The sequence below is a fragment of the Nelumbo lutea genome, chromosome 1, assembly GCF_056320005.1.
Source record: "Nelumbo lutea isolate HS-2025 chromosome 1, American lotus-T2T, whole genome shotgun sequence".
Lineage (NCBI taxonomy): Eukaryota > Viridiplantae > Streptophyta > Magnoliopsida > Proteales > Nelumbonaceae > Nelumbo > Nelumbo lutea.
The window spans coordinates 89,529,178-89,540,433 of record NC_142684.1 but is presented as its reverse complement, the minus strand read 5'-3'; the positions used below and the strand labels follow the sequence as shown (position 1 = coordinate 89,540,433).

The window sequence follows — 11,256 nt, the reverse complement described above, 5'->3', positions numbered from 1 at the left end:
AAACAGACTTTTAGTTGTAATGGATGCAAACATGAATTTTAATAAAGTATATGCTTTTTTTTTTATCAAAAGCCCACTTGAATGCAAATTTACTTCTGATGCACTTTTACATCTTATTATCAATGTAAATATGCATTAGTCTGTTATTTGTCAATGCATAAATATAATGTTACCAAACGCAGGCAAAAGTGAACCAAAGTGCAAATTTACCCTGATCTGGGATTTACACTCCATTTGCATCGTTTCCAAACGCAGCCTAAGTCTCCACCATGACCAGCAGGAGACCTTACCAATTAGCTGACTGGCACCTTGCTAGGTTACACAGCCCGTTGAACAGCCATAATGTTCACCTAATCCAAGTTTGTCCCGAGCTTTGATCTTCTGCTGCTCGCACCAGTGTATCGCATGCTATGCAAGCAATCACAAGTGAACATGCAAGTGTTCCTTACGCTGGCATGTGGGCTCCATGTGTACGGAACACTGACATGTTCGATCACAGTTGGTTAACTATTCTGTAGTACAGAGCTGTGCAAGCAGCAGATACCGATTGTTATTCATGCTATAAGGAAAGCAACTCAACCTGCATCTGAAGAAAACAATTCCAATTCCAAACCCATTTCCACAGATACTTGAAGTTAAGTTCTCCCTAAATTATGAGAGATCAAGAAAAGAAGGAAAAGCAATTTTTATTAGCTCGAATTTGGTATGTACCCTTTACAAATGAGGTTGACAAGAGGGAAAAAAAAATCCAAACAGCCGAGGTCAACTCAAGGCGAAAAAAATAATTGAAAGCTTTCCTTCTTAGAACAAATATCACAAGTGTTATTATGTTATGTGGATTTTGCAAATTTTCCATCTTCAGCAGCATGAAAATGTCTGAAATTTAGAATACCAGAGAGACCTCGTCCCTTGGCAAGCTGTTCAATCTCTTCAAGTGTGTGCTTAAGATGCTCTATTTCCTTGGCCAACTCTTCATCTCTTTGCTTCATTGCCTGAAAAGTGAAAAAAAAATGGTCACCGATAAATGGTAACATATTACAAGAAGGATTTTTCTTCCTCACAAAAGGAGTAACGATTATTTAATTAATATGATCACTAGAGTCTAAAAAGATATAAAGAAGAAAAAGAGATTCCAAGCCCATGTCTAAACATTATTTCTTAAAACCTTCACTAAAGGGGTAACCATTATTTTGAGTTTTGTAATATAATCTATGTAATAGAAAATATACTGTAATAGTGCATGAGCTTGCATTAAAAGCTCGAACTAAGGCAATATGGAATAATACTGGAAGTCCACCATCTTGGCTAGGGAATGTTTTTTTCCTTTCCTTTTATTTTTAGCCTTAGCCAAGGCTTATGCACTTTGTAATGCCCTTTTATGAATGATATGGAAGTTTTGTTTACCCAAAAAAAAGTTGTGATGATACATTTTGTTTATTTAAGATGATATTTATACATGTAAATTAGACATGTAACTGCATAACCATACCAATTCAATGAACTGGGAAATCTTAACCAAGAAAAGAATGCAATATAGCTAAAGATTCAGGGTTCGTTTGGCTTGCTGGAATAGGGGTCTGGAATCGGAATCGGAACGGGCTATTCCAATTCCAACCGTTTGGTTGGACGGAATCGGAATCCCATTCCCATTCCTGCTGGAGACGGAATCGGAATCCCATTCCCATTCCTGCTGGAATGGCATTCCCCCATTTGAAGGAATGGCCATTCCCTGCCCCTCCCTTGGGAATGAAATCCCATTCCTGCTGATTTTAATTCCCATTCCCATTCCTGTCTGAACCAAACAGACTATGGGAATGGACCATTCTGATTCCGATTCCAGAGGATTTTGATTTCCATTCTGATTCCAACTACGAACCAAACGGATGTGAACTCTAAAGAAATATCTATAGAAATTAGGCCTTAGATTTGTTATTTTTGTCAGTAGCTATTTTACTCATATTTCTCATACATTAAGACACTGCAGAAAAGAAATATGAGTAAAAAAGGGATAGAATTTAGTGAAATTCACACCACACATGTGGTAATCACCTTTTTTTTACACCAGATAGTTTCTTGAAACCAAATTAATGATTAAACTGAATTGAGGAGAACCACTTAAGAGTTAAGAAATAAAAAAAGAAAAGAAAAAGATTAACACCGCCTTGCATTTCTTCAATTTTAACACAAGACAACCAAGATAAACTCCACTTGTTAGACTTTTATCACCCTCATCCATACCAATCTAAAGACTTGTAAATAGTCTAAACACCATAATGATATATGAGAAGACTCTACAACATGATAAACTCTTGAAGGAACTTTCTAACAATAGAATTTCAAAATCAATGTTTTAATAAATAAAAAAAGGAAAGAAAGAAATCAAAGTTTTATAGTACGGAGACATTAAATGAGGCGTCCTACTACCTGGGGGCATGAGGTAGTTCAGAATGCAAGAGGTGTAAGCCTCCCGAGCACAAGGAAGACATAAGCCTCCTTAAGAAGAGGGGGAGGAGGATGTGTGTGTGTCTCCACACCTTTTAAAACATTGATTAAAATAATTCTTATGAAAATAAATCCTAAAACTATGAGATTCTAGTAAATAACCCCAAAATAGAAATTAGCTTGGAAGGTTTGTATATTTTCCATGTTTTGACTTTAAGTCTCAGATTGCATCTTACTCAGACTCATTGCATAATAGGTCAAATACTCTTTAAAATAATGCCAAAATTTAAGTCTTTGCGCATGATTTTAGTTTATCAAAAAGAAAAGATCAAAGATACTGTGGAAAGTAGTCTTCAGCAGCTTTTCATTTTTGCACTAGGTTGAAGTTCAATCAGTTGGTGCTTTTTGATAAATGCTGGATAGCTAATGAAACCAAAATATCACTTTGCAGGCTCAAACAATTAACTAGGCTAAGACTTCAAAAATTAGTTATTTCACCTCCACATCAGATGAGTTTAGAAAATCAAGACCTTGAGAAATTGTTTGGCATCAAAGAATCAGAATATATTCAAAAGGCTATAGTTGAGAGGAAACAGAAAATGGTTTAGTTCAAAGACAAGAAGAAAGACATCTACAAGAATCAATAGAGTGACATTTATCAAAGCTGATAAAATTTTGGAACTGGTATTTGATTATACCTGAAAAAATGATTTAAGGAAAAATAAATTTTTAATTGAGAGGAAACAGAAAATGGTTTAGTTCATAGACAAGAAGAAAGACATCTACAAGAATCAATAGAGTGACATTTATCAAAGCTGATAAAATTTTGGAACTGGTATTTGATTATACCTGAAAAAATGATTTAAGGAAAAATAAATTTTTAAATAAAAGGCTACTGTTCAAGAAAGAAGAAATGGAACCAAAATAAGTGATTCACAGAAAAAAGAGATGATGACGTCTCAGTTAGAAATGCATAATATTATGTGAAGACAATCTCCATACTATCAGTTTTTGTAAGAAAACTGCCCAAGATCCCTGAAATCCAATTCAGGGTAACCACCCAGTAAGTATAGGCATAAATCTTTACAACAATTAAATTTGAGACTTCCTTTGCCTTAAATGTTTTATGAAGGTTGTCAAAACTCTTTCCATGGAATAGAGATATGCATTAAAGAGAAAAAGAATATGTTCAAGAATTTAGTATCCTACAGCAAAGGCATACTTTGATACATTAATTGTTACCTCTAGTTCTTGCCTGCGTAATTCCTCCTTCCTAGCTTCAGATCTAGAACTTCTTTGCACCTCAAAGATTAGGGCAGCCCCAGCAACCTAAATAAATGAAGGCATTTAGTAGTGGAACATTAATCTATTATACAATTATAAACCAGTTTTAAGAAGCATGAAGAAGAAAGGTATCTCCTAGGTTGAGAAGGATTGAACTGTATGCAATGCTATTTAAGTCTGTGCTAGAGTCTCTGGCTATCTGCTATCCAGCACAAACATAATAAATTACTAGAGTTAGATCATAAAACAGATCAAATTCAATCATTACATGGTGGACTCAGAGTAAGGTGATTATGATCCTTCAAGTGAGTTGGCCCATGGACGAGAAAAATGGGAAACAACTGCATCCAATGCTGGCATTCAGTTTTTATTTTTTTATTTTTTTTATGTATTTGATAAATACATCTTCACAACATAAAATAGAACATATACCTACCAACAAATACACTGCACAGCCAAAGTCTAACTCACCGCGAATAGAACCATTTATGTTCTATAAGCACAAAAATACATGTATGTACATGATAGCATGTATGAAATAGGGATGCAACTTGGGAGGGCTGGACCAGGTTAAGGTTGGGCCTAGAGGCCCAAGCCTGAGGTCAAGCCCAATATGTCCAACACAAATCCAACCTGTGCTAATCTTTAACATACTTGGACTAGGTCAGTCTAAGTTGGGTTTGGCTGAGATGCAGCTGAGCTCAGGCCAAAGGTTCTAGGCCCAGGCCCAGCACAAGGAGTGGAAAACCAAGACCAGCACATGAAAAATTTAGGATTGTATTTATCAAAAAAAAAAAAAAGAAAAATTTTGGATTGGTTCTGTCCGGGCTCAGGTTGGGCTAATCCAAGTTGCATCCCTAGTATTAAAAAATAATGTCATTACCTGATGTTGGTCTTAGCTATCCATGGCCTTGGGGGGAGCAAACAGGATATGGACCTAACCTTTGGCATTTTTTTGCACAAAGTAGCCAGTTAGCCACTCTCAGCCTCAAACTCACATTATCATGCTTGTCAGCACAAGGTTATACCATGGCACCAAGCAATGACTGCTATGTATCAAGCAAAAAATACAAGTCTGCAGTTCACTACATATTTGTGGTTTCATGTATCATATTACATTAACGTTGAAGTATACCGTGAACACAAAGAGCTCTCCAAGAAGATCAGCAGAAGCTTGAACAGCTTTTTCTTCGTTTAGAGGGCGGATCTCAACATCAGTTGCATGACCATAAATGCGTCTCTGCATGGTTGTTGTAAACCGATGGTTTGCCTAATAATAGCAGAAGCATTAAGAAAGGCATATATTACAAATCTCAAAGATCAATTTTCAAGACAACCATTGGTATCCAAAGGTAACACTTGAGATAACATGTTTTAACAAAGGATGCAAGTAGCAGAGTGTGTGCAACTATAGATAAATAGAGAAGACAAAACAATCACTAACAATGTGGCCACTAATAAAAGGAAGAAACAAAATACAGATGTAAACATAAGCATCATCACCTATTACCAAATCTAATCTACACATTAAAAGGTTCTGCTCAAATAACTTTGGTTATATGGCCTAAAAATGAGGATCTTTACTTCATTCAAGAAAAATTACAAGGTCGGAATAGGATCATTTCAATTCTACAAGTATACAAAATTGGAGTTTGCTGACATGTCTATCAAAGAGATCTGTATCTGATGTGGATTGTTCATGTTACTTGGTTAGATAAAAGAAATGTTTTCAAATTGAGGAAGCACAATCTTGACATTCTTTGATGTGAATGGATGTTAAGATGCAAACGGAAACAGCTTCCTAAGGCTGCATTTTGAAACGATGCAAATAAGTGTGAATGCAAATATGTAGAAGTAATTCGTTACAACGATAAAAATAAGAAGTAATTCGTTACAGCGGTTCATATATATATATATATATCAAAAGCCCACTTGAATGCAAATTTACTTCTTTTTTATTGATGTACTTTTACATCTTATTATCAATGTAAATATGCATTGGTCTGTCATTTGTCAATGCATAAATGTAATGTTGCCAAACACAGGCAAAAGTGAACCAGAGTGCAAATTTACCCTGAACCGGGATTTACACTCCATTTGCATCGTTTCCAAACACAGCAGCCTAAGTGAATATAATCATCAATCATGTAAGACAATGAAAACTTAGTTGAAGATATCATGGAGACCACTTAAAACCAGTAAACCACTACAAAAACAAAGAATATTTAGTTTGGCATAACCATAGCTGTCAAGGAAATTACTAAGCAGGTGCTTGGGAGATGCCTAGTCTAAGTGCCTAGGAGGGGTCACCTCGCCCCAGCTCCTAATTGTTTTTGTACGAGGTGACTTACAATATTTTTCATATTTTTTATTTTGAAATTATAATATTACAACAGACAATGTTCATCATCATCATCATCATCCATGCCTTACCCAACTATATGAGGTCAGCTACATGAATCCTGTTTTGCCAATCTGTTCTATTTAAAGTCATATCCACCGTTAAACTATTAGTGCTTAAATCATTTCTTACTACTACTCATGTCATTCTGGTCTACCCCTAGTCCTTCTATCCCCTTCAACTTGTAACGAATTACTTCTTCCAATTGGTGTTGTTGATAGTCTTTTATGCACATGACCAAACCATCTTAATCTACTTTCATTCATTTTATCACCTATTGGATTTGGGGCTATTCCTAGGTTCCTACGGATAACCTCATTCCTGATCCCTTCCTTTCTAGCTTTCCCGCTCATCCATCTTAGCATTCGCATTTCTGTCACACTCATTTCAGGCCATTTTTCATGACTGCCCAACCTAACACACCTGTTTTAGTGCTTTTTTTTTTAAATATCAATAGAAAATTTTCATTAAATTGAAAAAGAGGTACAGTACAAGAACTTTTGGTTGTCAAGTTGACAAACCGAGCAAAGGTACATCACTCAAACTGAAAATAAATCTCCATTACAGAGCTGTAACTCAAGAGTGCTCCAAAAGTTTTCTAACAAATCAGCTTTGTTCACTGTGTTGAACTCTGGGAGCTGTAGCACCCAACCTGAAATCAGATTGCTCACTACAGCTACCAAGTGATCAATGGACTTTGCCTTATCTTTGAAGATCCTTCTGTTCCTCTCATTCCATATAGCCCAGCAAACTGCAAATGGAAGGCAGCTCCACATGATTCTAGCTTTCTTGCTTCCTCTGAATTTTGGCCATTTGGAGAGGATTTCTGCTGGGGATAGAGGTTGAAAGGCACTGAACCCAAACAGAAAAGAGAAAAACTTCCAAATGAAATTTTCTGCACTACAAGAAAAGAACAGGTGCAGAACTGTTTCCTCCTCCAAGTTGCATAAGAAACAGAAGCTTGCCATCTGTAATAAGAATGCTGTCATGTGCTACCAACCAAGCAAAAGCATTAATCCTAGGGGGTACTGGATTACCCCATACACCTTTTATCTGTCCTGTCTCCGCACTTTCTCTTGTTATTGCCTTGTAGAACGACTTCACTGAGAATCTTCCTTCTTTGCACTCTTTCCACCAAAGACCATCTCCTGTGCTCCTAGAGATACTTGTGCCTTCTAATTTCTCCAGCAGCAGAATACATTCTTCAACTTCATGATCAAATAAAGGCCTCCTAAACTTTGGAGACCAAATCAGCTGCTTCCCTCTCCAATCATAGCACTGATTGATTGTGATTTGCTGCTCAGACAGCCTGTATAACCTTGGATAGACCTCACAGAGTTTCCCTATCCCAAGCCATTCATCTTCCCAAAACCTCACCCTTGACCCATCCCCCACATTGAAACTGACCTGACCCCTGAACTCCTGATTAAATCTCATAATCCCTTTCCAGATGCTTACACCATAAGAGCTCCTTACTTCTCTTGGTTCCCACCCAAACCTTGCTACTCCATATTTACCAACTATCAGCCTCCTCCATAAGGCTTCTCTCTCCCTTTCTTGTCCAAATCTTTTTTTGATCAACCATTTCCCTAATAGTGCCTTGTTAAAAGGTTTTATCCTTCTCAGTCCTAACCCCCCCCCCTTCCTTTAATCTGCACACCTTTTCCTACTTGACCAGGTGGAACTTTTTGGAACCCCCCAACCCTTCCCAAAGAAAATTCCTCTGAATCTTCTCAATTTTCACAGCCACGTCCTTAGGAACCTTCAGCGATGAGAGATAGTATGTTGGCAGACAAGAGAATACTTCTTATAAGTGTAATTTTACCTCCCAAGGAGAGATATTTAGCTTTCCATCTGTCTAATCTCCTCTCAACTCTCTCTACAAGGGGCTTCCATATATTACCCTCTGTTGTACTAGACCCCACTGGAAGCCCAAGATATTGGAATGGAAGTTCTCCAACCTTACAGCCCAATACCACTGCAAGTTGCTCCATCTCCTCCCTATTTATATCTCCCACCCCAATCAAAGAGCTTTTTTCTAGGTTCACTTTCAACCCAGTCAACATCTCAAATTTGGCAAGGATGGCTCTTAGGTTCAAGATTTGGATTGCTGAAGAATCTAAAAATATTAATGTGTCGTCCGCATATTGAAGGTGAGAGATACATGGGCCTTCTGCTCCTACTTTAAAACCTTCTATCCAACCCCTTTAGACTCCCTTCATCAAGAGGTTTAATGCTTCCACTACTATTACAAACAGCAAGGGGGAGATTGGATCCCCTTGCCTCAACCCTCTGGAAGCTTGGAAGAATTCAGTTGACACTCCATTAATCAATATTGAAAAGGAAGCTGACAACATGCATCCATACATCCATCCCCTCCATCTCTCCCCGAAGCCCATCAATCTTTGCATCTCTTCCAAAAATCCCCATTCCACGTGGTCGTAGGCCTTCTCTATATCTAACTTGCACACTAATCCCAGCCTGCCACTTTTAATCTTGAGTCAATTTCCTTTCCTTTTTCTAGGATAATATTCTTTTCATTTTCTAAGTTTTCCACAACCTTCCCCCTTTTTTCTAGGGCAAAAAGGGGGTTCTGTTTCTTCTTCTTCTTGTGAATATGTGGATTTTCTATGTTTTGATATGAAGTTTATAATAATGAAGATTATTGCTAATTGTTATAATGAAGATTATTGGGGTTCCAATACAGGAAATAAAGGGGGTTTGGGAAATTTGGGCATTTTCAGGGTGTAGGCAGGCCTAAGACTGACCCTCTGACCAATTTTGAAAAAAAAAAAAAAAAAACTAAAGAAAATGTGTTTTTTTATGTATTGAAGCACCTGATATGCCTGTTCATGCATATCGGGTGTATCAATACTTTTAACCTTGCCTAGTATTTAGTGTCTTTTAATCCATCACCTAGGCATCTAGGTGCTCTCCTGTCACCTAGCTTTGCCTTGGTGCCTTGACAACCATGAGCATACCCATGATTTGATATATCACACATGTAATTTTTTTTTTCTTTTTATATTACTGTAGCATCTCTCAATGTTTATAAACATGGAGGCATGAAGCAAGGTACCAAGACCTCCAAGGCCCAACTGCCTACGGCTTAAGTCTCACAAGCAGCTCTCAATATTTAAAAGCGTGCACATGTGGAGCATGTTTTTGTAAGATGGCACAGCATTTCATCCGCTCTCAGCAACTGGTACTACAAGAACATCACGCTCTTTATTGTTATAACTCAACTCAACTCAGCCTTAGTCCTTAATAAATTTCTGTTCTTCTAGACACCTTTCATCTTTTTCTGAAGAATCTTGTCTCAACATGATATCCAATAAATTCTTAGGTTACATAATAAGCCCATGCAAATTACAAATCAATGAAATAGAAAGCCATAGAAACCATTTTTTCACATAAACATTAGAAACAGGTTGAAGAAAATTGCATATAAATAGAACGAAATATATAAATGAGATTCCTGATCTTTAATCTCTCCATATTCCAGAGTTCCATAACTTTCCTGAAGAAAAACATTCAAACTTAGTATTTTAGAGTTAAAGAGCTACTGCTCCAATCAATTCAGAAGATGCCGCATCCATATCAATAACAGCTCAACAAGGAAAAGGGAAAAACAAAAATGGGCAAGTAAAATGGACTAAATCACCCAACAGAATCCCTCCAGAAGTTAATACCCACATTCATAAAAGTCAAACAAAATACCAGTCAAGAATTAACAAGAAACGACGTACAAATATTAAATAGGTTAAAACTTAAAACAGATCTCAACCACAAATGTGAAAGAAGCAAACAGAAAAGGGGAGTGGGGGGTGAAGAAATCAAAGCGAACCTGAGCAAAGTTGATGATCAACTGGCGGAACCTGGGGTGTAAGCCGGCCTCTTTCTTGAGCCTAGTCGCTATGGGTTTACAGACAGTCTTCAAGACTAGCGTTCCAAGCTTCACAACAGGGAGGATCATATCTCCTGTATTATATATTGTAATGCGTCGAGCTTCGAATTGGTATATAGAAGAATGTCTGAAGACAGGTTAAATGGATGGCACGAAAGGAGAGACAATTGTGCGAACTTGGGGTTTTGGAGACGAGTTGCTTGACGAGAAAGGCAGGCGCGTGAGCAGAAAGGAAGAACGCATTACGACTGCTTGGGAAGCTGCTTTTGGGCAAGTTGCTTTGCCTTTGACCATGTGAAAGTAATAAGAAGAATATATAAATAGGAAACGGGAAGAAGGTTCGCGTTACGGCGTTAGTTAGTGGGAGCATCTCCTCCTTCCTCCACTGCTCTTTCACTGTGTATCCATTGGTCAGCCCACTCAGCTTCCTGACGGTTCAAAGTATACGGGCGTATCGTATCGTATCTTTTGAAAAAGATACGGTCCGAAATGCCTGTTTCGAGATGTTTCGAACCCCTAATTTTTTTTAATAATAAAAAACATGTTAAAAATTATTCAAAAAGCCAAAATGTAAAAAAAAACTAAAAATAATATAAAATTTCGGCCGTTTCTAAGTACCGATACGATACGACCGAAACTCGTATCGTATCGATACTTTGAACCTTTCCTCCCCTTCTTTTGTCCTTTTTTGCACCCTTTACTTTTATCGTCACGGAAATTCCACCCGTATAACCCTAAACAGCATGATGTGCAACCCATGACAGCATAAGGAAATTCCGCCCGTATAACCCTGAACAGCATGGTGTGCAACCCATGACAGCATAAGAGATAAAAAGAATAAGAATATAAATGCTTTCGGATGCGATAAAATGGGAGGTCGACTTCAGAGTTTGCCACCCGCCTTCGCTGTATCACGTGATCATACAGGGCCCGTTTGGGATTTGGGAGTGCCGGCTGAAGATTCTAAGCTCCATGGGGCTGGACAACATGGGATAACCCATCCTCCAAACTATGGATATCAACGGGTCGGGTTTGGTATGGGTCTCCCTCAACCCTGACCCGACATAACCCGGCTAAAAATACATAATTCCCGAACCCTACCCAATCCTATAGGTTTAGCCTGATTCCAACCCGACTCACCCTGTATAATTTCAAATATGTTTTTAAACACATTTTGAAAACTTAAAATACATTAATTTAAATTAGGAAATTGTTTTATAGA

At 37.6% G+C, this 11,256-nt stretch overlaps 1 protein-coding gene across 1 annotated transcript; it reads right to left on the bottom strand.

Annotated features, from left to right (window-relative positions):
- Positions 1-670: 670 nt before the first annotated feature.
- LOC148876030 (Optic atrophy 3 protein (OPA3)) lies at positions 671-10,342 on the bottom strand. The gene is made up of 4 exons (XM_088965924.1): positions 9,975-10,342; positions 4,862-4,996; positions 3,685-3,771; positions 671-992 (listed from the first exon to the last, which is right to left on the bottom strand). The coding sequence occupies exons 1-4, from the start codon at positions 10,101-10,103 to the stop codon at positions 831-833; spliced, it is 513 nt and encodes a 170-aa protein (XP_088822050.1). The 5' UTR covers positions 10,104-10,342; the 3' UTR covers positions 671-830.
- Positions 10,343-11,256: the final 914 nt, after the last annotated feature.